The 24,072-nt window shown below is 47.7% G+C and overlaps 1 protein-coding gene across 8 annotated transcripts in view; it reads right to left on the bottom strand.

Moving 5' to 3' along the window:
• LOC143484634 (uncharacterized) overlaps positions 1–24,072 on the bottom strand; it is a 143,543-nt gene that overhangs the window by 22,330 nt on the left and 97,141 nt on the right. For 6 of the 8 annotated variants that reach the window (XR_013122667.1, XR_013122670.1, XR_013122668.1 and 3 more), the window contains 9 exons: positions 23,783–23,866; positions 22,592–22,715; positions 20,554–20,729; positions 19,419–19,538; positions 16,968–17,122; positions 16,092–16,377; positions 7,558–7,736; positions 7,036–7,162; positions 6,621–6,746 (listed from right to left, as the gene is read on the bottom strand). Coding sequence is in view for 4 of the 8 variants with exons in the window: in XM_076983457.1 (XP_076839572.1) it covers positions 6,621–6,746; positions 7,036–7,162; positions 7,558–7,736; positions 16,092–16,377; positions 16,968–17,122; positions 19,419–19,538; positions 20,554–20,729; positions 22,592–22,715; positions 23,783–23,866 (1,377 nt within the window). In the remaining 4 variants the exon portion in view is untranslated. The remainder of the gene's footprint in view (positions 1–6,620; positions 6,747–7,035; positions 7,163–7,557; positions 7,737–16,091; positions 16,378–16,967; positions 17,123–19,418; positions 19,539–20,553; positions 20,730–22,591; positions 22,716–23,782; positions 23,867–24,072) is intronic. The other 2 variants (XR_013122669.1, XM_076983460.1) reach the window with 1 other exon arrangement.

Raw genomic sequence — 24,072 nt, 5'->3', positions numbered from 1 at the left:
AAAATCTAACAAAAATGTAAGTCGCTCTGGATAAGGGCGTCTGCCAAATTCCATAAATGTAATATGTAAAATGATCTTGTTACAGTATTACATTTGAATCAGTGGATTCAACCTACATTACACATTATGACCATTAATCAGTCTACTGCTTTATAATTTTTTAATCTTCCTGCCTCTATTCGGGACTCAGACACAGTCTCATTGTTTAAAACTCAATTAAAGACTCCATTTGAGTCTTTGATTAATCTGTTACATAGTTACTACATCTCGTATCTTTTCTCCGAGGTTCACCTGGAGAGTAACATTGCAGTCGGAGCCTACAATACCAGCATCGCTGCTCCGACATGGAATGAAAGCCTGGCGTTCATCAACAGACATTTACAGTGACAATATCAAAACCCAGAACTTTCATTTTTACCTTTACTTAGTCTGATTGTGTGATTTGTGTGTGACTTGTGTATTTGTCTGTATTTTGTGTAATTTGTGTGTTAACGGGCCGCCCAATGGAGGATGGGTTCCCTTTTGAGTCTTGGTTCTCCCGAGGTTTCTTCCTAATCCCCACCATCACAGGGAGTTTTTCCTCGCCACTGTCGCCTTTGGCTTGCTCATTAGGGTTCTGGACCCATAGTATTGTTAACCTTTTAAATCCTGTAAAGCGCTTTGTGACAACATGTGTTGTGAAAAGCGCTACAAAAATAAACTTTGATTTGATTTGATTTGATTTAATCAGTTGGATAATGTTATTCAAAATGGCACTACTGGAAACAATATTAATGTAAGACCCCACAGTTCAAATTAGGTGTCTGTACAAGAAATGAAAAAGGACGTGACTTTTGGTGAGATACTGTGTGATTAATAGGGGTGTGTTTAAAAAAATTGATCTTTCGATTCAAATCAATCTTAATTTGGATGATTCGATATCGATTTATGAAACCTCAGATTAATCTTTAGAATTAGCCAATTTTCCCCGCATATGCATACCGTTTTAATGTCTCGCGTTTTATCTCGCGAGATCATCCTTTTTTTCTCGAGCACCGTCACTTGGCTGGGGTGATCATTTAAGCATGACCGCAGCAAGAGTAAAAAAAAATGGCGATCGATTGATCGCGATATTGTAGCGACTACTACTCCTCACAGCGAATTCCCTAACAGACAGGCACTTGGCCACTCAGGGAGTTTTAGCCCTTTAAGTGACACTGGGGGAGCGGCGCCTGCGCGCGCCTGGGGAGGAGGAAAAAACAGTGCTATGGTTTGAGTTGCGTGGAAAATAAAGTTTCCCTCCTCGGGATTTTCTGGATTAAGCTGTTTCTGCCTCGTTTCCCGAACCCGCTTCAGTGGTGACCCTGACGTCTATTCGGACGATTCCGAAGTATTCGCGTCATGTCGGCGAAAGCAGTAGCGCTTAAATTATGTGAGCAGCATGCCGCCGTTTGGTTTGCTCAAGCCGAGGCTCAGTTCGCCATCCGGAAAATCAGGGAGGACGACATGATGTATTATTATATCATCGCGGCACTGAACAATGGCACCGCCTCCAGAGTGGTGAGTTTTCTTCAAGACCCTCCGGAGGACCATAAGTATGAAGCCCTTAAGTCACTGCTCCTACAAATTTTCGAGCTGTCAGAGTCGGAGCGTGCCCGCAGGCTTCTTTCGCTGTCTGGTTTAGGCGATTCCAAATCTTCTGAGCTGATGGATCACATGCTGTCCCTACTGGGCGACCACCCGCTGTGTTTTCTGTTCAGGGAGATTTTCCTTCAGCAGTTACCCAGCGACGTTCGCGCAATCTTGGTGGTTTCTACCCTCAAGGATTACCGTGCGTTAGCTAGGGAGGCCGACAAGATTTTCTTGGCCAAGCAGTTTATTGCAGCCCTGCAGGTCTGTACACCTCCGTTCACCTCTGGCGCTGCCGTCTGCGTGTCCAGGCCTCCGCCCTCCCCGGCTCTATGTTTTTACCACGCGCGTTTCGGAGCCAAGGCCAGAAGCTGCCGCCCGCCATGCGGTTTCAGGAAGCCGGGAAAAGTGAGGGCCGACGCCTGCTAGTGGCTACAGGCGTCGGCCGTTCCAGTTGCCTGCTTTTCCTGATGGACGCAGTCTCGGGGCGTCGTTTCCTCTGCGACACAGGCGCTCAGTTGAGCGTTCTGCCCGCCTCAGATATAGACATGAGGTCAGGCCACTCTGGCCCCGCCCTTGAGGTCGCCAACGTGAGCTCTATTCCCACGTACGCCAACAGTCTGTGCCACTGTGCTTCGGTGGGCAGCGATTCACATGGCCTTTTGTGCTGGCGAAGGTTTCCACTCCGCTCTTAGGTGCCAATTTCCTGTGTGCCAACAGCTTGCTGGTTGATATTAGGAACAGACGCCTCGTGAATACAGAGACTTTCAGCTCTCTCCCATGCTCGCTCAGTCGTTTAAGCTCCTCCGACCTGTCGGGTGCGTTCTCTGTCTCGGACGGTTTCTCACGTCTCCTCACGGAGTTTCCTGGTCTGATGAAACCCACGTTTTCTTCAGACAGCAGCAGGCATGGGGTTGAGCATCACATCGCGACCTCGGGCCCACCTGTTTACGCTCGCGCTAGATGTTTGGACCCCGCCAAGCTCGCAATAGCGAGAGCCAAGTTTGGGACAATGGAGCGCCTGGGTATTATGTGTAGGTCTTACAGCCCCTGGGCCTCGCCGCTGCACATTGTCAAGAAACCAGGCGGCAGCTAGCGCCCTTGCGGTGACTATCGCCGGCTCAACGACGCCACCACTCCTGATCGCTATCCTGTTCCTCATGTGCAAGATTTTTCTACCTGTCTGGCCGGAAAAGTCATATTTTCAAAGCTGGACTTAGTCCGTGGCTACCACCAGGTCCCCATGCATTCCGAAGACGGCAGTGATCACTCCTTTTGGCCTGTTCGAGTTCCTCCGCAAGCCTTTTGGCCTCAAAAATGCTGCCCAGACATTCCAGCGTCTCATGGACAGTGTCCTGCGAGATTTGCCTTTCCTTTTTGTCTACCTGGATGCCACTTTGTTGGCGCACCCCTCTCCTGATGCGCCCATCGCCATCACCACAGACGCGTCAGATTACACCGTGGGCGTGGTGCATGAGCAGTGGGTCAATGGGGCTTGGCAGCCTTTGGCATTCTTCAGTCGCCAGCTTCGCCCCGCCGAGCGCAAGTACAGCACGTTTGACCGCGAGCTACTCGCCCTGTACCTGGCTGTGCGGCATTTTGGTTTTCTTCTGGAAGGCCGCCTGTTTACTGTGTTCGTGGACTACAAGCCATTGGCATTCACGATGGATAAGGTTTCTGAACCGTTGTCTGCTCGTCAGCAGCGTCAGCTGGCCTTTATCTCAGAGTTTACCACGAACATCCAGCACGTTGCAGGGAAAGACTCGGTGGCCGACTGCCTCTCTCGTGGGGTCGTCGGGGCCGTGCACCTCGGCATCGACTACTCTCGTATGGCAGCAGACCAGGCGTCGGACCCGGAGGTCCAGGCCTATAGGACGGCAATCACCAGCCTGCAGTTGGCGGATGTTCCCTTCAGTGATGCAGGTGTGACGCTCCTCTGTGACGTGTCCATGAGCCGGCCTAGGCCTATTGTCCCCGCCCGCTGGCGCAAGCTGGTTTTTGATTCCATACACGGTCTCTCACACCCCGGCAGGAGGGCGTCGCAGAAGCTAGTGGCGGACAAGTTTGTCTGGCATGGCCTCAGGAAGGATTCTCGCGATTGGGTTAGAGCTTGTGTAGCCTGTCAGCGCGCCAAGGTGCACATACACGTTAAGGCCCTGCTGGATTCGTTTCCTGTGCCGGAGCGGCGTTTCGACCACGTGCATGTGGATTTAGTGGGGCCGCTGCCACCATCCCGTGGTTTCTCTCACCTCCTCACCGTCGTCGACAGGACCACGAGGTGGCCGGAAGCCATACCTCGGAAGTGGCCCGGGCGTTTATTGGCATGTGGGTCGCACAGTTTGGTGTCCCGTCGGATATGTCCTCAGACCGCGGGCCTCAGTTCACTTCTGCCCTCTGGAACAGCGTGGCTGAGGGCCTCGGAGTACACTCGCACCGCACAATGGCCTACCGTCCCCAGGCCAACAGGCTTTGTGAGCGTTTCCATCGCTCTATGAAAGCTGCGCTCCGGGCCAGCCTCCGGGACGGCAACTGGGTGGATAGGCTCCCCTGGGTCATGCTGGGCCTCAAGTCGTCCCCCAAAAAGGATCTCCAGGCTTCGTCGGCCGAACTCGTCTATGGTCAGCCCTTGCGGGTCCCTGGAGATTTTCTCCCTTGTCCTACTGCTCCGTGTTCCGCCGGCCACCAGCCGTTGTGGGTTCTTGGGGGCTTTTGTCCACGTGCCCACCTCTCAGCATGGCCTACAGCGGTCCCCTTTTCCACCTTCCTTGCGTGCTGCTAAGTTTGTGTTCATACGGCATGATGCGCACCGCAGTCCCCTCCGCCCGGTCTACGACGGCCCTTTCCAAGTGCTGGAGCCGGGGGACAAGTTCTTCAAGGTGGACATCGGAGGCGTCCCCAAGAGTGTTTCGGTGGACCATCTAAAGCCGCCCCACTTGGACTTGGATGGTGCTGTGGTGACGGCACGTCCAGCGAGCCGTGGGCGGCCCCCGGTTGTTGGTCCTGCCCGCCCTGCTGGTCAACCGGCCTGTGCATCTGCCCCGCCGGCGGGTGGTGTGAGCCGGTCTGGGCGGTTGATTCGTCCCCCTCGCTGGATGGACATGTCTGTTTTTGTGAATTCTGGGGGGGCGTGTGTAGCGACTACTACTACTCGCAGCAAATTGGCCACTCAGGGAGTTTTAGCCCTTTAAGTGACACTGGGTGAGCGGCGCCTGCGCGCGCCAGGGGAGGAGGAGAAAACAGTGCTATGGTTTGAGTTGCGTGGAAAATAAAGTTTCCCTCCTCGGGATTTTCTGGATTAAGCTGTTTCTGCCTCGTTTCCCGAACCCGCTTCAATATAATACTTAATTTGTGTCCATTTTACACCGCCACCCCCTCCAGGTTCAAATCTCACTCCAAGCGATTTTGAAAAGTTAGCAACCCTTTTGGATTCAGAAACCATGATGGTAGGGAAGAGTTGGATAAAAGCACAGCCGTGTGTAAACTGCAACATGGAGGTGAAATATTGTGGGAATACCACAAATCTGAGAAATCATTTAACGCGACACCATCCTGATATTCAAAAAACGCCAGAACCCAAACAAACTCCACTAGAGAAGGCATTTGCAATTAAACTATCTACAAGTTCTCCCCGTGCCAAAAAAATAACCGAAGTGCTTTAATTCCACCTAGTAAAGGTGTATGAACCCTGCAAATATGACTTTGTTCATTGCGCTGAAGCGCAGCGAGTGCAAAGTTACAAAATTCAAGAGGTGCACGAACTCCACCGTGATTACGTCGCTTTCGGCGCGCAGACCCTCACGCCGGTTGCAACGCGTCAAGTATAAAGCTGTGAAGTTCTCAACAGTTGGCAATATTGTTACTGCACAAAGGTGCTGTCTCACTCCTCAACATGTTGATCAGCTCCTTTTCTTGCAGAAAAATTTGACAATCTCCAAGATGTCAGAAAGCAGTCATGAATAAATCTTAGTCATGTTCATAAATGTTTTTGTTACATGTTAAAAAAAAAAAAAAAAAAAAAAAAACAATTTGCACTTTAAAAGGCTGTTCAAAACCACTTTCAATGCCTTTTCTGGTAAAGGAGCTATGTCGAAGAGTGTGCATTAATTGATTAAAAAAAGAATGTAACTGTTCTTCACAGTATAAACACTAATATCTTAATACATTTTAATAAAGTTTGAGTGTTCCTTATATCATTACAACATTTCACGTTCAAAGTACACTTTTTATTGTAACTGAAATGTCCCTACAAGTATCGATATTGAATCGGATCGAATCGAAAATCGAATTGAATCGGGACCTTGTGAATCGAAATCGAATCGAAATGGGAAATCAGAGGTGATGCCCACCCCTAGTGATTAAATATATCTAGTCGTCAGACACAACTGTGTAGCCACTGTAGGCCTCTCTCCCTCTTTCTCTCTACCTCACTCTCTTCCATCATATCATCCCCTCTTCTCCTCTTTCTCTATGTCACTCTTCCATCATATCATCCCCTCTCAACTCCTATTTCTCTCTCTACCTCACTCTCTTCCATCATATCCTCCCCTTCTCCTCTCCTCTTTCTCTCTCTCTCTCCACTCTGACTAAGCTTGTCTTTAGTGTGGGGGAGGTGGTGTAGTGACTTCAGCAGAGAAGTCTGAATTAAGTCTGATTGTGATTCATTCACAATTAAACCACCAGCTAAAACTCACACAACCTTCAGTCACTGCCACTGTGGTGTGGAGCCCGAGTCACCAGAGCACGTCCCCCATAAACTACACCTAAATCATTATCTAAAGGTAATTACAGGACAGGTCAGGCATGAAGCTAGGTTCATGTGGATAAAGAGACTGTAGTGTGTATAGGCACACTGGGAGCAGGCCTCCTGAGTGCAGCAGGTGAGAGGATTATGTGTATGTGTGAGAAGGTTATGTGAGTATGTGACACAGAGAGAGACAGATAGAGAGGGACAGAGACAGACAGAGAGAGAGAGAGAGAGACAGAGAGAGAGAGAGAGAGAGACAGTGACTTACCCTTGCATCTGTAACTTTAAATTCTCGTAGGATGTATTGGGGCATGTTGTACTCAGCCATAGGTTCCACTACAAAGTACTGGTAGCGGGCAGAATGCTCTGCTGGCCAGTACTGATGGCACTTTTCCTATGGACACACACACACACACACACACACACACACACACACACACACACACACACACACACACACACACACACAGTGTTAATCCCAGTCTTCTAAACAAAGATGCTGGTCCACAGTATCACAACATTTCAGTAATTTTATTTAGCGGGCACATGACTGTACAGAACTGCAGGCTAATGAGGACACAGTGGGTCTCTGGTGTTGATCCTGCTGTCTTGAAGACTCTACAGTGGAACTGTGGCTGAGGGAGTGTTTGCCAACCTTACCCCACCCATCACCCCACACTCACCCTGCCCATCTCTCTCAGCTTGGTGAGCATCACCACGATGGTGGAGTTATTCTCCCACAACATACACCAGAGGTCCTCTGTGGTCTCGGCTAACGGGCCCTGGGTGGCGATGTAGGCCTTCTGTTGCCTGCTCAAATACATAAGACGTGATTAACAAACACACTCACATGCACGCACACACAAGCACACAGAGAACGCATAGGTTTTTGCATTGTACTGTTCATACTGGGAATAAATGATCTGTACACAGAAAGCTAAATTTTATGGCGACAAACACAGAGCTGAGATGCTGCACTAAACTGTGCACTACTGCCCCCACTATACAACAATGGAACTACAATTAACAAAGCCGAGTATAGATATTACCAACACAATGCACAGTGCAGTGTGTCAGCTGTATGACACTTGAATTTGACCTGACTAAATATGTCCACAGGAAGAGAGAGAGAGACAGACAAGAAAAGAGAAAGGACAGATTGACAGGCAGACATGTGAGCGAACGTCCGCGCGGGTCCAGCCCACCTGTAGCCGTCGATGAAGCTAGCGTTGATGTAGTCGGAGCCCTCCAGCCCTCTGATTGGCTGAAGGCACACGCGGGTGGTCTCGTAGGGCATGATGTTCACCAGGCGGTTCTTGAACTTGTTGCAGGGCAGGTTGGCGCTGATGAAGCGAGACGTGTGGGCCTTGGAGTTGGCCAGGCGCTGCAAAGGCGAGATGTGGTTGAGACCGACCTGCCCGAGATTCTTCCTCTACACCACCTCTCTCAGCTCACTGACACCAGAGGACCAGGCTCACAGACGCCAGGCTACACGTACAGCGTCGGGGGAGCCGTCTTTGTCCAGAACGACTTACATTACATTCTCTCTAGATTCTTCTTCAAAAACATATCCTAACGCTAGCATAGAAAGGCTGGCAGGAAGACTGTTAGGCTAAAGCTGTTAGAGTGCAGATCAACAAGACAGAAAACTTAATAATTTCATGCAGGTTTAAGTGCTCATTTCTGTCAGCACCATCACATATCACAACCCATCATGCCCTGAAAGTTATTAAAATGGGTCACTGTTATTTCTCCTACAAGAACAGAGGAATTTCCCTTTATAACACACATTGAAATGCACACACACACACACACACACACACACACACACACACACACACACACACCTCTAAGGCAGTTCATCTCTTTCTAGGTCAGCTGAGACCATCCTGACTCCTCAATCAGGCCCATCAACTCAAGCCCACCAGCCTCTTACTCACATTTCCTCTTCAACTCTCTATTTCTCTCAGTCCTGCAGCCCCTGTCTCAGCTATTCTGTTGTGTAGCTCTGGAGTGTGTGTCTGGACCACCACCCCCCCCCTACATGATGGGCAGCTCCTCTGTGAGGGGCTCCTGCACCTCCCCACCACCCACAGCCCCGTAGCGTGTGACACACACCTGTTCACCCCCTGCCTGTCCAGGGTGTCTACAGGTTTGACCAAGTGAAAATTAAGACATTTTAAGACTTTTTAATACCGTTTTCCAAATAAAATTAAGACCAACTCGCAAGATCATACACGTTAAAATAAAGCACAAAAACTAACAATAGATTACATTATTTAATCTAGCTGCTTGAAAACTTCAAATGTGAATGCACAAGACAGACAATACGAGACACAAACATTACAATTCTTTCACTGTACAGTATACACAATGAAACTTTATACAAAACAAAATTCAAACACTGACAACAGCATCATACCATACACGCTCACACACATGCGCACACACACACACACACACACACACACACACACACACAAACACGGCCATTTTCCTGTTTTTCTGATTCACACTCCAGCTCATGCTCAACCATACCTGTCAAGTTTTGTATTTAAAAATACGGGACATTTCCCGTATATGATGTCATCGCATAATTTGCATAATCAGTTATTTGCATATAGCTGCAATCGAGGCTGTAGGAGAGACAAAAACTCTCTTTGGAGTGGCAAAAAGTGAAGAAAAAACACCCCAAATATGTTTTGAACTACAAATGAATCAAAAAATATAATTTTTCTAGTGGTATTTCTAGCTACAAATGGGGACATCTCCTGGGCATATTTCTGTCCTTCCCCCATGAGAGGCACTAAAATCACAGCTACATATCTTACAGAATGAGTAGCTATGCCCCTTCATGCTCCTCTTTAGGAAAGTAAATTCCCTGTCCCATTCGTCAAGGTACTTACACGTACGCTTAGCTTTTTTGGCAGGACTGCCTTCTCTCGTTAAATCCATCTCTGATTTGTTGTTCCAGGTTTGCTCCCACTGTCGACACTAAACACGCAAGTTTTCAATGTTTTTATTTTTTTTAAAGCATTCATGTGCCGCGCCAAACAAATTCTGTCACTAGCCTCGCGAGAACTGCCACCTGCAGTAGTCTGGGTGGCAGTTCCACCTGCAGTGGTCCTTGTGGCAGTTCCACCTGCAGTGGTCTGGGGGGCAGTTCCACCTGCAGTGGTCTAGGTGGCAGTTCCACCTGCAGTGGTCACCTGCAGTAGTCTGGGTGGCAGTTCCAGCTGCAGTAGTCTGGGTGGCAGTTCCACCTGCAGTGGTCTGAGGGGCAGTTCCACCTGCAGTGGTCTGGGGGGCAGTTCCACCCGCAGTGGTCTGGGGGGGCAGTTCCACCTGCAGTGGTCTGGGTGGCAGTTCCACCTGCAGTAGTAGTCTGAGTGGCAGTTCCACCTGCAGTAGTAGTCTGAGTGGCAGTTCCACCTGCAGTAGTGGTCTGGGGGGCAGTTCCACCTGCAGTGGTCTGGGGGGCAGTTCCACCTGCAGTGGTCTGGGGGGCAGTTCCACCTGTAGTGGTCTGGGGGGCAGTTCCACCTGCAGTGGTCTGGGTGGCAGTTCCACCTGCAGTGGTCTGGGTGGCTGTAACGTGGCTCGCGCCACGGAGCGAGAGGACGGACACAAGTGCTGAGAAGAGCGAGATTTATTCAGGGGAATACCGTAATCATCGTCGGATAGCCAGGCAGGGTCGATAACAGGAGGGCAGTCCGTAAAACAGGCAAAGACAGGCATCACAAGACAGGGGGCACGGGAAACAGGAGAAACACGAAAACGGTCAGGCACAGAGAACAGCGGTGGGATAAACACGATCACAAATAAATTCAAAATACCGGACAAAGGACAAGGGAGACTCAGGGCTTAAATACATGGAAACTAACTACGAGCAGGTGTAGACAATGATACAGGGGCGTGGCAATAAACAAGGGAATTACGAGACAAACGAGCGGGGCGGGATGAACAGATACGGAACACAGACACGAGGGGTTTGGAGTGACAGCTAACGGAGGGGGACACGGTCATATGTGACAGTGGCAGTTCCACCTGCAGTGGTCTGGGTGGCAGTTCCACCTGCAGTGGTCTGGGTGGCAGTTCCACCTGCAGTGGTCTGGGTGGCAGTTCCACCTGCAGTAGTCTGGGTGGCAGTTTCACCTGCAGTAGTCTGGGTGGCAGTTCCACCTGCAGTGGTCTGGGTGGCAGTTCCACCTGCAGTGGTCTGGGTGGCAGTTCCACCTGCAGTAGTCTGGGTGGCAGTTCTCGCGAGGCTAGTGACAGAATTCTGTTTGGAGCGGCACATGAATGCTTTAAAAAAAAAAAATTGAAAACTGAAAATACGGGACAAATGCGGGAAAATAAAAATACGGGATGACGCCGGGACAGAGCGGTAAAATATGGGACTGTCCCGGCCAAAACGGGACATTTGACAGGTATGTGCTCAACCCCTTTCAATTCTGCTACTTTTTCTCTGAAACGCTTTCTAAGGATGTTTGATTTTGTGATCACTTTGGCCATCAGGGTTCCTGCTTTTCCTTCGGCTTGTTCAGCAAGTAAATTATTATTATAACTGGTTTATACTTGACGCGTTGCGAGCGGCGCGAGGGTCCACGCGGCGAAAATGACGTAATCGCTGTGGCTTCGCCCGTGCGGGAGTGGCTCGCGCGCTGTTGATTCGCGAGGTCGTGCACCTCTCGAATTTTGTAAAAACTTTGTAAAAACTTTCATTTGCCTCAGCGCAATGAACAAAATCTTGTTTGCAGGGTTCATACACCTTTACAAGGTGGAATTAAAGCACTTGTACGTCACTTTAAAGGTTTTCATTTCAATATTTCCCAGCACGTTAAACTTAATTAAGTTAAATATTTATACATATACTCGAAATAATTCACTTTATCACATTATTTAATGGCTGTTTATTTTCAAAACGCCCAATCTTAACGTCTTCACGTTCTCTCATGTTTCGTCCTGGAATTACAAGAATGTAATACAAGAGAGCTGTTCAGTCAGACATATTTGTTGTGAAACCAAGTAGTTACAATTTCATTTTCAAGTACTTTAGCCTAAATTCCAGCACTTTTCAAACCTGAAACACAATGTAACATTAAAATTCACCAGGTAAATGTTCCTTCCCCTGTTTTTGAGGGGTGTTTATACTACCACATATATCGTTTTGGAGGCCACTGCAAAGCTTCCGCCGTTCGCGGAGGTTCGCGTGCTACAGTCACTCGCGAAAGTATAACCAGGCTTGAAGGCAGAATCAGGGAACATGGTTTTAAACAATGAGTCAATTCCTTCGTTGGATCTGTATGCCTGGTGACTCGTTTTTAGCACCCATATTACCTCAGCCTTCAAAGTATTGGTAGAGCCGCATACAGCTTGAATGCAACGTTGAGCAGTGCTCGACTGAATGGATTCTCTTGTTATACTGCTAGTCGTTGCAGTAGCTCTAGCAGCGGGGCAAAACGTTGATATTACAGGCTGCTGCTGACGAGCCTCGCTGGTATCTGTGACAGCTCTGAGCCACCAAGAATATTTCGGGTCTTCCAACCATTTCTGGCTAAGTTTGCATTTCCCCATCTCTCTGAACAGACGTTAACGTACATACAGCCCGCATGAAATTTCGATCCCGCCAGTCCAACAACTACGGGTGTTTGTTAAGCCCGAAATACTTGCCAGCAATACTGCGAAGGTTGTGCACTGCATGGCTACCGATTTTGATGGGATTATTATTCCTTTTACAAAAATTACACTTAATACCATTTAAGACTTTTTAAGGACCCGCGGCCACCCTGCTGTCTCTCTGTGTGTCTGTGTCTCTATGCGGAAGCGGACCACATAGTAGAGTAGAATTTATTGTCATTGTACATGATACAACGAGATTCTGAGTGGTACCTCTTAGTCACATAACAAGATTAAAAGATAGAAACAGTGCGAGACAACATAAATACATAAAAACTAGTGGTGGGCCGTTAACGGCATTAACGGCGTTCGTTAATTTGATAATCTTATCGGGCGATATAAAAATTATCGCCGTTAATCTATTCTTAAAATTGGGTTGGGAACTGGGTCAAAATGGGTAAGCAAACTATGATGACTTTCACCTTGATAGTTTAGCTCGGCTGTATTCCTAACCAAACTGCACTGTAAGGGCGAGAACGAGTTTTCAAACCTGTGAATTACAAATCGTACGTGTTTTTATATGGATGGAGCCACGAAGTCGCCAGGTTTGCTTCATGGAAAATTCATTTATGAACGTAAAGTGTTACCGGAGCGGAGCTCATAGCGGTCGTTTTCTGCATGGTCCTAGCGCTAGATTCGTCGCTATTTAAATATTTATTTTTAACCGTTAAAACTGCAGAGGACCAAAACCGGCTTTTGAAAAAGTCCCCCCCAAATTACGTCCGTGAGGTTAAATGTATTAAATGTTGGCTTACATTTCAAATATCATGTTTAGCTGAATAACATGTTATCAACCCTTTTAATGTACAGTATAGGCTTACAAATTCATGTTTAACTGAATAAACCGTTGAACACGAGTAGCCTACATTTTATTGAGCATGTTGAGAAAGTAGAACAGCTTTCTCAAGCAGTCATTGATGCATTTTGGAAACAGGAGATGAGCCCCTGGTCTAATGCACCCTCTGTATTAAGAAACCCTATCTCATAAACTGACTTTTAGTCATTACTTGGGTAGCACGCATATGAGCCATTTTAATATAGATTAATCTAGATTAATCTAGATTAATTTCAAGATTTCAGTGAGATTAATCTAGATTAAAAAAATTCATCTATGCCCACCCCTAATAAAAACATTTCACTAGTCTGTCGGGACAGATACTGATTTGTATCAGCAACATGGTGTAGGTGAGGCAATTATGGAATGATGGTATGACTGTTTTGATTATGTGGCATGGTATAACATATAGTGTTTACATTATGTATAGTGTTAAAGTATTATAACTAAACTAAAAATATTAATAGCAGCGATACAAGTTTTGGGTGCAAAGTTGCAAATGAGCGATATAGTGCAATAGTGCTTATATTTGTCACGTCCAGCCCCTCCCTCCTCCCTGGTCCCGCCTAGCTCCCGCTCCCATTCATCCCTCTGTCTGTCTGTCACGCCCTCGTCGTTAGTCTCGAACACCTGAGTCTCGTTAACCTCCCCTGTTTCAGTGTATGGGGGGGGGGGGTTATCAGTTGGTGATAGTGTGAACTGTGTAGATCCATTGACTCAGATGGAGAAGAAAAAGCCCTGGCCTCCCCTTATCCCCTTGATAAGTTAAAATTGCTCAAGAATATTATTCTATTTCAAGTAGCTGAGGATTTTTTTTGTATAAATTTATGTAAACATATCTTTACCTAGTGGCACTTTTTCAAAAGACAAACTATTTCAAATAAGGTAAAAAAAAATCAGCTATTTTGACTGATGAAAATGCCACGTATAAGCCACTATAATCCAAATATTATGTTTGTGTCAATTCTTTCTTTGTGTCAAGAGAGCTTGCAGTCTCATGAGGCAGCCAAAGGTGTGTCAACAGCAACCACCCACAGCTGACACACGCCTCATTTACATAACACTGGAGGTAAGAAGGGCTTATCACACCTGCCAAGAGAGCAAGAGATCCTGTCATTTGACATTAGTTGGGAGTCTAGTTGGGAGTCTGTCAAAAGCAGGGGGTTTGGTAGTTCTAGTGTTAACCCAGCGCCGTCTCTCCATCCTCCGCCACGCTGCAGTTACATGGGGTCGTGCCGTGCTGGGGCGGAATGTCAACGGCTCCCCAGTCAAACGGCTAGCAAGCCGTCACGTGGGGCTCGGTGACGCCTGTGGTGGAAATTTGGTGATTTCCATTTATGTCAGGCTTTCTTAGTATACATTTAACACATTAGAGATAGGTGTTAGAGATCTTTTACATATATGTGTGTTGATCATGGCACTGAAGCCATTCTCGTGACTTCAGTAGGCCTCAGATGTGTGTGTGTGTGTTCTCTGGCCTCGGCTGAGGCCTAATCTGATGTTCCTCTGGTGTTCCTAAACTGACCTCGCTGGAGACGCCTAATCTCTACTTGGAAAGGACTACGGCGACACTAGGGCTGTCATGACATCAGGAGGATGCTGAGCGTGGAGGGGGCATGCGTCACATACATCTGTCAAATCAGTGTTATTCATTCTATGTATTGTCCAATCACATTTGGTTGATCACCTCGTGTTCACCTCGTGGACACCGTGTGTGTTGATGATTAAACGTATAAAAGATGAGAGTTCGGAATGGGGAATTAGCTCTCTCTTGCAGACGCCTTGTGCGTTTGTAACAGGGATCTCTTGGAGAAGGGTCTCTGAGCTCTCTCTGTGACAGACACCTGGCGTGTTTGTAACGGAGATCTCAGGGGTTAATCCATGCTTTGTTAAAATAAATCATTCTACTTTATTATCTAACCCAATTGCTTATGATTTTTATTGTGTCACCATTTAAGGGTTTCAGAATTTCTAACACACGCCGCAGGACAGCAGTGGTGCCTGATGGGGCCGCAGCGATCCGCCCAAGAGGGAAAAGAATTGCTGCCATTACTCTGAATCAGAGTGTCCTGTGACCTGTCAATCAAAGTGACACTAGCCAATCATCATTCAGTCTGTGGGCTGGTACTCACTGACCAGGGTGGTTAGTGTCTTCTGTAAACAGTACTGGACCTGTGTGATCCTTCTGAACGGCCGGTGCCATTTTTGTGTAGGGTGAGTGTCCTTGTGGAACTCTTGTGCGTGACTGAGTTCACACCGAAAGCGACGAGAGCGACACGGCGACCGGAAGTCATTCATTTTCAATGAGAGTGAGCGACACCCAGCGACGCGGCGCGGCGCGGCGTGACGCGAAGTGAGCGATTCGAGCGACGCGAACAAGTTGAGCTTGGCTCAACTTTATGCAAATGAGCAGTGACAGGCGGCGGCGACTACCAATCAGAAAGTATGTTTGCACCCTCCTCCAAAACCGCACATCTGATTTTGGTTCCTACTGATTATTTGATTCGATTGCAAAATGGAGGAGTGATTGATAGTGGCTGTCTCTGGATGTCCCGCACTTTACGATGTGTCCCTGTTTATTTACAGTACAAAATGTTTATTTTTGGAGGGAATACTGTTCATTTGTTAAAAAACGTCTGCAATAAATTAGCATATACCCTATTATTGGTTATGATTTTTTTTATTCCTGTTTGATCTTCAAGTCTGGGGTAAAAAAATAAATTTTATATACTATGTGTTTTATACACACACTGTTTTATACACGCACTCCTTTATAATCGTGTGTCCTGTCATCAATAGATTAAAATAAATAAATACTGCGTCCTGCTTTAAAAACGTGATTTGCATAGCTGTCACGTGCTGCTTGCCGATATGATGTTGGACACACCCACACGCGACGCGATGCTGGCGACGGAGAGCGATTTTATCCCTTTCGGTGTGAACGCACAGTTAGCAGTAAGTGTGATATTGGTTACTCAGCTGCACAATGGAACTGTAGCCCAGCAACACATCACAGTCCAAGTCAACCTCTGGAGGCATGTGTGGCTGAGGCTGGCTACATCACACTGGTGGAGGTGGAGGTGGGTGTAGGGCACTTAAACACAGGAGCTGGGGAAATACAAGGGTCAACGCAACCTGTCTTGCAAAGCATATCAGGTGAGCGGGCTGTGGTGTGTGAGCCGTGTGGGTGGTGGTATGTGAGCTGCATGGGTGGAGCTATCTTACCTTGAACTCGAGCTCCATGCCTGTCACATGCTCACCGGCCTCCACCTGCGCCAGCCACTGAATGTAGGAGTAGAGGCTACGTGCGGCCACCTCTGTGTTGCCGCAGGCGACCGCCTCCAGGAGGGTGTCGTGGATGAAGCCGTACTGGTCCTCCGTCTGGACCATGTAGTTGCGCTGGGCACGCATCAGGGTCACGTGACCGTAGATGTCCACCATCTTCTCGTGTTTGATCCGCTCCAGCATGGCATCGATCACGATGAAGTAGCCGGTCCGGCCCACGCCGGCACTGCATGCACACACACACACACACACACACACACACACACACACACACACACACACACACACACAAACCAGACGGAAGGAATGAACTTCAAACAGCTGGTAGGAGATTCTAAGGCCTCTGTACTGATCACACCACGTATTTTATGCATTAAGGATTAATATAAACACAATATTCATTTTAAAATTTCAGAAAGCCTGGCACAGGATAAATATGGATTCTTGGCCTAGCCGAAGGGAGCAGGTGTTATAATAGTGTGTTTTAATGAGTCAGAGCTGATCCTCAGAGCAAAGCCTTTATTCTTTACACCAAAGAAGAGTGGGTTACAGTGGAAATAGTTTAAGATGGCATGAGAAAAAGATGTAGAGAGTGAGAGAGGAGTGGGCAAAACCTTCAGCCCTGAGTTAGTCCTAAAACTGCCAACTGTAAACAGCACCACAGTGCTGTACCCCTGTGTCACTGTACTAGACCTAGACCTGTACTAGACCTCTCCTTTGGGGGTAGCTAAGAGGGGGCAGGCTCTGAAATGTGGGTGGGGCACTGTGGAAGTGGGTGGAGCCTCATTGGTCCAGGCTTGGTGCATATTGTGGCACCTGCAGTGTGCGATGATGGGGCCAGCATCAGGGGGGTTACAGGGCTTCACCCTCCTCAGGAAGGCCAGGAAAGGGGTGGGGTACTCTGGGACCCCGTGGTCCGGCCACGCCGTGAACTGGAACTGACGTACCTCCCGTTTTTCACTAGAACCATTCTGGGGGGGGGAGAGAGAGAGATTAATCTTAAATTAAGTATTTCAGCTGCACTGTACAATGGTACCTCGAGATACGAGCTGCTCTATATACGAGCAATCCAAGATACGAGCACCGAGACGAGCAAAATTTCTGTTCGACACCCGAGTGCACGCTCGAGATACGAGCATGAACCACTAGGTGGCAGTACAGTACTATATGGAAAAAAAGAAATAATTAATCAGCTCAAAGACACACTCAAACGCTTTTCTTTCTCTCCCTCCCCCACAACCTTAGGTTCAAAAACACAAACATACCTGTATGTGCGGAGATGACGTCATTTAGCGCGTTCTAGCAGCCAATAGCGTTTTTTAAATTCTTGAGGTGTTGGTAAGGTCGACTCCTGTACCCGGTCATCACAGCCATTCGCACGTGTGCTTTGCAATGAGTAACAGTACGTACGGTGTATACAGTACAGTATTTCAATACTACAAACGTTTTTTTGTAGTACTGTAATAACTATTTCTCCTACATTTATTTTACTGTTTAATTATACATGTTGCGTGTGCCTTTATTAATAAAGAACATGTCTTTTTTTCCACATTTACGCTAGTTTTGTGACTTTTTTAAGGACCGGAACCAATTACAATACTTTACATTGTTAAATTGCTTCGAGAACCAAGCAGTTCGAGATACAAGCACGGGTCTGGAACGGATTAAACTCGTATCTCGAGGTACCACTGTATTGGGTTGTGTGGGCACTGAGTAGATCTGAGCAGGCGGAGGGAGGCGGGACAGAAAGAAACAAACAGAATGTTAGTGGTCAGAATATCAGATGACTGACATGGGGACTCAGAACCACCGTCCTTAACAATACAGCAAAGTTTCACATCACAAAACACGTGCATGCCCACCTGAGAGAGAACAGAGCTGACAGAGAGAGAGAGAGACAGACAGACAGACAGACAGACAGACAGAGAGACAGACTGACAGAGACAGACTCTCACTGTTTCTGGCCTCAAGTTTTTATTTTTCTCTTAAGTGAGATTTTGCATTTCAACAGCACCACTGTATCTCCGATATAGGCTCCTCCATAAATAAATGACAATTAAATGCTAAAATCAGAGTGTCAGAGTGTACGCCCCAACGATCTGCTCCCGCATCACCATCCATCCTGCTGACCGCCAGGCGTCCGTGAGACAGCATGTGGCCAATTACCTAGCAAGCTCTCTTCTGCTGCTCCCCAAGCTAAGCGCTCTGCTGCTCCACAACCCGCGTTAGAAGATGATAGATCAGAGAGGCAGCAGACAGAAAGGTTACGCTTTTATCGGTACATTTGTGCCTGTGTGCCTGAGTGTACGTGTGTGTGTGTGTGTGTGTGTGTGTGTGTGTGTGTGTGTGTGTGTATGAGTGTGTGTATGAGTGGGGTGTTTCTTGGGAGAAAACACAGGGGAGAACGAGGACGAGGATGGAGAAGAGAATCTGAGAAAGCCCTTCTAGACACGCCTCACCTGTTCCCAGAGAGCATTCATGTTCATTTCTCCTTATACTATAGTGTTGACAATCCCCACAGAGCAATGTGTTCAGTTCCTGAGAGAAAAAAGTGAAATGTTGTGTGTGTGTGTGTGTGTGTGTGTGTGTGGAAAAGAAAGGGACAGACATTGTTTTTACCGCGCAAGAGGCTAGGAACATAGCTTTTCTCCTGGTGGTTAGGAGAGAGAGAAGTGGGTTTGTCGGTTGTACGCCCATCTCCTCTGCACAACTCAAAGATGGAGTTTGTGCCTCTTTTCAAAGGCGAGCCTTCAGTTTCACTCTTTAACAGCTCCCAATTTGTTTGGAAGCTCCTAGCTCCTAAAAGCAGGAGATATCTGGATAGCAGTACACAAGACTTTGGTCTCAGTTCACTCAGCAAGTCTTTCAAGTGCCTCACGGTACGATAAAGTTGCTAAAGCTGACATCACACGCCCATGTCAAACACTACTTGAGCCATTATAATAGTCTAATAGTATAATAACCATTAATGGAATATTTGGAATAGTACAGTAGTTCTTTGATATATATCATGTAAGCCCAAAGTGACTGTCTAGTGATCTGTTTAGACACAAACTGTGGCGATGCTACAATATTCTGCTCATGGCTTGAGCCCAGAATGATTCCAGTGTTCTTCTGGAACGTTCTATGAACAATTTTTTGGCGGAGATCTCAAAATGGTATGAAAATGTTTGCGTGCGAAAAATATATATTTTTAAATGCTCAGTCATTTCCTTGCTAGGCCTTCTCTACACGCCACATTTGTTGAGTGTCGGCTGGAGTTCCTACCTTGTGTAAGGAGAAGACTCTCACGCAGTAGGTGGCCAGCTCGATGGTGTCCAGCAGGGTCACCTGCGTCATACCGTACGTCTCTGTGCCCCGGCTGGGCCAGTACTGGTCACACTTGATCTGCAGGCAGACGGAGAGACATTCGATATGAACAGCCCTGAGGCGCGGGAGGGGATCCACGGCTCTAGACGCGGCGAGCGAGTTTATTAGCACAGAGCAGCAGGGCGTTTTATCTGATGACAGCTCTGCCGACACCGCGCGCTGAATCACTGGCTACCATGTCAATCACTTTCTGAACGGTTGATTTTTTCTTGTGAATTTAGTGTGTGGATGAAGGGAAAAATTCCCTATATCCCTACAGTAAGCCTCCTTTTAAATAACTTTCAAACAACGTGCTCCTCACAGCCACATAAGCACATGTTTACGCAGAACTGAGGTTACCCTCTTTAATCCACGCTCAGCTGTGAGATGCACAGTGAACTGACTGACAACCAGTTGGATGAATCAGCATGCAGGCTGCTCACTTCCTGTCTCGCCCCTGTCCCGTCCCCCTGCCGGCTGCAGCTCTACTGTACACCCTGTGGGTTGGGGCGGATGGGGTGGGGGAGATGGGTGGGGCTTTAGTCCCTGCAGAGGAGGCTCTTATTCAAGTTCTCAGTGGACAGAGGGGCAGTGGGGCATGTAAGTGAGGGTGGAGGAGGAGGGGCGTGGGGAGCTGCCCCACAGTGGGTGGGAGAGGGGCATTTGGAGGGGAAGAGTCTGGGTGACGGCACTTGGTGAAAGGAAGCCGTCCCTGCTGATGGACTCTCATAGTCAGTGCATCCCAGCTGGATAGGGGCAGAAGAACTCCCTAATTGCCCCACTCCATCTCCATCTCCGTTACACAGCAGTGACGTTGCAGCGCGGATGAAGCATGGGAACCTTGGCTTCCTCGCCGCTTTCCACTAGACGCGGCCTGAGACTCCCGTAAGTGCCACCTGTGGCGATCCATCCGCAATGCTTAACCACTCTCCAAACAACGCAAAATGTGTTGAACACAAGACAGCAAGGCCCATGTTATCATCCATAACGGAGGCATAAAAGGGTTAGAATGAGTGAGTCCCTGGCCGAGGTGCTGTGGGCCGTGATTTCTCACCCGTGATTTCTCCTCTAATCGGGTCATCATGACCACAGTAGCTGCTCTCTGCTCCCACACCATCCTCCAGAAGTCCCCAAACGTCTCGGGCAGAGGGCCCTGTGTGGCGATGTAGGCGTTCTGCTTCCTGTAGCCGTCGATGTAGTTCGCGTTGATGTAGTCGCTGCCCGCGATGCCTGCAGAGAAAGAGGAGGTGGCGAAACTGTAGGCAGGGAAGCCAAAATGGTGGATACCGGGCAGAGTTGCTCACAAGTTCAGTACCAAAATGCCGGACGTTGTGAAATACAGACGCCATGAAACACAGACAGCGGCAGGCAAGAAACAGGCTCATAAGCACTTTGGATAGAAATCAATCATAGAAAATAATCCTGCAATGGGTCCGATTTTCTCTCACTCGTGCTGGTGGGCTGATTTAGGGTTTGAGCCAGACTGGGCTACAAGCTGGAATTAGACCGGGCTAGAAATGACCCTGTCCCCTCCCACCCAGACCCCCAGTGCTCTCCTGCTATCATGGCCTGCAGTAAATCTCCTCCTAAAGTGGGGCCAGTTGGCCTTTACACTCAGAGTCCTGCGTCTGAGCTGCAGATTGGAGAGGTGTGTGGGGGCTGGACGCTGTAGCTTCACCACCCCGACCTCCATGAGACGGAGGAATTATAAAGCAGAACGTTCACTGTGTGTTTCCAGGCTGAAAATGCAGACAAATGTTTTAAGTGATTCAAATCTTTAAAAGGGCATTTAAAGCTTGGAAACTAATTTCACTGAACCATAACAGTCAATAGATAAAAAAGGTTATGTTTCAGTACACCAAACCCAAAAGTAAACATGATTTTCATTCTGTAAACACAATTCACAACTAAGTCTACTTTTGGCTTTGTGAGATCTTTAATAACAGAACTGAATGGTATAAAAACTGTCTCAGGCAAGAGGAGAAATTATTTCTGAACACAAAAGATTACAATGTCAGTTGTTGTCACGTGTGGTTTTAAAGCCATTATACATCCTCCAAAACAATGAAAGTGTTTAGTGCTTGCGAGATGCCCAAGCACAGTCACACTAACAAACTGTTGCGTTCATCATTTAAGAATGCTCAGTACATTTGATGAGAAACTAGTTATGGGGAAAGTAAGCGGGGGGGGGGGGGGGGGGGTAGTTGTGTGTGGGGGGGTATCTGCTAGGGTGGGGTGTGTAGTGGGGTAGTTGTGTGGGGGGGGGGGGGTATTTGCTAGGGTGGGGTGTGTAGTGGGGTAGTTGTGTGGGGGGGGGTATCTGCTAGGGTGGGGTGTGTAGTGGGGTAGTGGGGTAGTTGTGTGGGGGGGTATCTGCTAGAGTGCGGTGTGTAGTGGGGTTGGGGATCAGATCTTCAGTCTCAGCCAATAGAATGAGAGGAACTGTGTAAACGACTTGCCCCACCAGCACAGTAAACACCAAATAAATAAATAAATAACCTAATAAAAAATCATGGGGCCGCAAAATGGAATTTTCAAAGGTGATTAATTTCTGTATTTCTGGGCGTTGTGTTTGTGATGGTTTTGTTACGGCGTGTTAAGGCCCTGCTAAACAGAGCTGTTACCTACAGGGGTAAAGAAGTCAAGGCTGGAGGAAACTACGAGAAGATGAAGGAGAACTAAAGTGAGCGGAGCAAAATCATCAGCAGTTCCAGGACCTGTGAAGGATGTGAGGTGTTGCTCCTCTGAGGACCGGGAGTTTGGGAGAAGAACACTGTTTCTGCTTGGTTGTGCTCGCTATTTCAGAACCACACCTTATTTACAAGAAACACTAAATACCGCTACACCGTGTGAACTTTCTAGGGAGTTCCTGACAAAAGACAATTTAAAAAATTTACATTAACATTCAGTGTTAAGAGTTCTTATGACGTAGTGAGAACAGAGAGACATGTCAGAGTCCCCATCACTCATCTATCAGCTTATGTTATAGCATTATAGCACATTTTACACACATTGCACATAACATGCATGCCTTAGATCCTTGGACAGTAACAGGAGAGGATTGTGGGAAGTGTAGTTGCGTGGAAACTGACCGTCGATGGGTGCCAGGATGACGCGGGAGTGGTCGTAGGCGATGACGTTGGCGTAGCGGTTCTTGGGCTTGTTAACCTCCAGGTTGGAGTGTTCCCAGGTGAACTGCTGACCTGGGTCGATGGACTGTGGGTGGGGGATGAGAAAACACAGTCAGAGGCGTGGCCTCAGGCCCGGCGCCCCAGACACCAGCACCACCGGCACTGTTCACGCGCGCTCGGGCTCCCTCGCGCCTGGCCACCGGCCCCAGACACTCCCCCTTCGGGGATTGGTAGAGTGCGGTAGCTGGCTCGGCCGCACGTGGCCCGGCGCTGGAATTAAAAGCCAGCCTGCGTTCTCCAGCACTAGGACCCAGCAGCCCACTCCAGACAGATCACTTCACTGGCACAGAATAATAGCATCAGGAATATTGATAAAGGATTCTGCTCTTCCCCTGAGGAGAAATGGATGTGGCTGAAGTGGTGTGTGTGTGTGTGTATCCAGCTGCCCTAATGCTTGCAAGATAAATTCTGTCGCACTCCTTATATGAGAAATTCTGAATAAATATTCTATTCGCCGTCAGGGTAATTTAGTATTCCATTATGTTTGGGGTTGCAGGCTGAGGTTGGCTCTCCCCTCTCCAGCTTTGGGGCTTGAAGGATGTTTTCATTTAGGTGTGTGGCAATGAAAGCTGAAACTGAGGCTAAATAAGGCACAATAAAAGGTTTGATGTAGCAGCCTCCTCTACAGTGATTACAGCCAGGATCACTGTTGCTGCTAACTATGCCTGCTCGCTCCACACTCCCCCTGCTGGAGGGGCACCTCACTGCAACAAGGGTGGGACTGTATTCAGGAATATTTTATTTAAGAATGAATTTAAGATTTGTTGAAAATGATACCATTTCGTTTATTTCACTCTGTGGATTCTCAAAGTGGAGTAAAGCAAATATTTTAGAAATCTTTAACTGAACCGAAATGAAAGAGAGGCCAACTCTGCCGGAGTCCTTTTCCCTCAGAAACTCAAAGTGCTTGTGGCTGGTGCGTTGACTCTTGCTGGACAGTGGAAGACAGATGGTGACTGTCATAACCTCAGCAGCTTCGGTGTAACTCCTCTGTCAGAACATTTATAAGTGCTGCCTGCTCTTGCACTATATAACAATCCATGCCATTGTGCAAAACTATGAGCCGTCTGAAATGGAATTTCTCTTCCTTACCTTAAAAAGAACAAAGAAGCATTCTTCTCTCTCTGATGTCTCTGTCTGTCTCTCTCTCTCTCTCTCCTTTAGCACAGCTTGCCACTAAAAACCAATTAGTCAGCAACTGGAGTGCCTGGCTTGGCACACCAAAGTGCACAGATGAGAAGCCTTTCATCATGAAAATAATAAAATTAATTTGTTCTTTCTAGAGAGAACGAGTGAGTGAGTGAGTGAGTGAGTGGGAGTAAGAGCATTATCTTACATTTCTCTCTTTAGTTCTACATGGTAATCAGAAAGCGGACTGGTGG

Source organism: Brachyhypopomus gauderio, chromosome 20, assembly GCF_052324685.1.
Source record: "Brachyhypopomus gauderio isolate BG-103 chromosome 20, BGAUD_0.2, whole genome shotgun sequence".
Lineage (NCBI taxonomy): Eukaryota > Metazoa > Chordata > Actinopteri > Gymnotiformes > Hypopomidae > Brachyhypopomus > Brachyhypopomus gauderio.
Note: the sequence above shows the minus strand (reverse complement) of the source record. Positions and strands in the feature narration are given on the sequence as shown.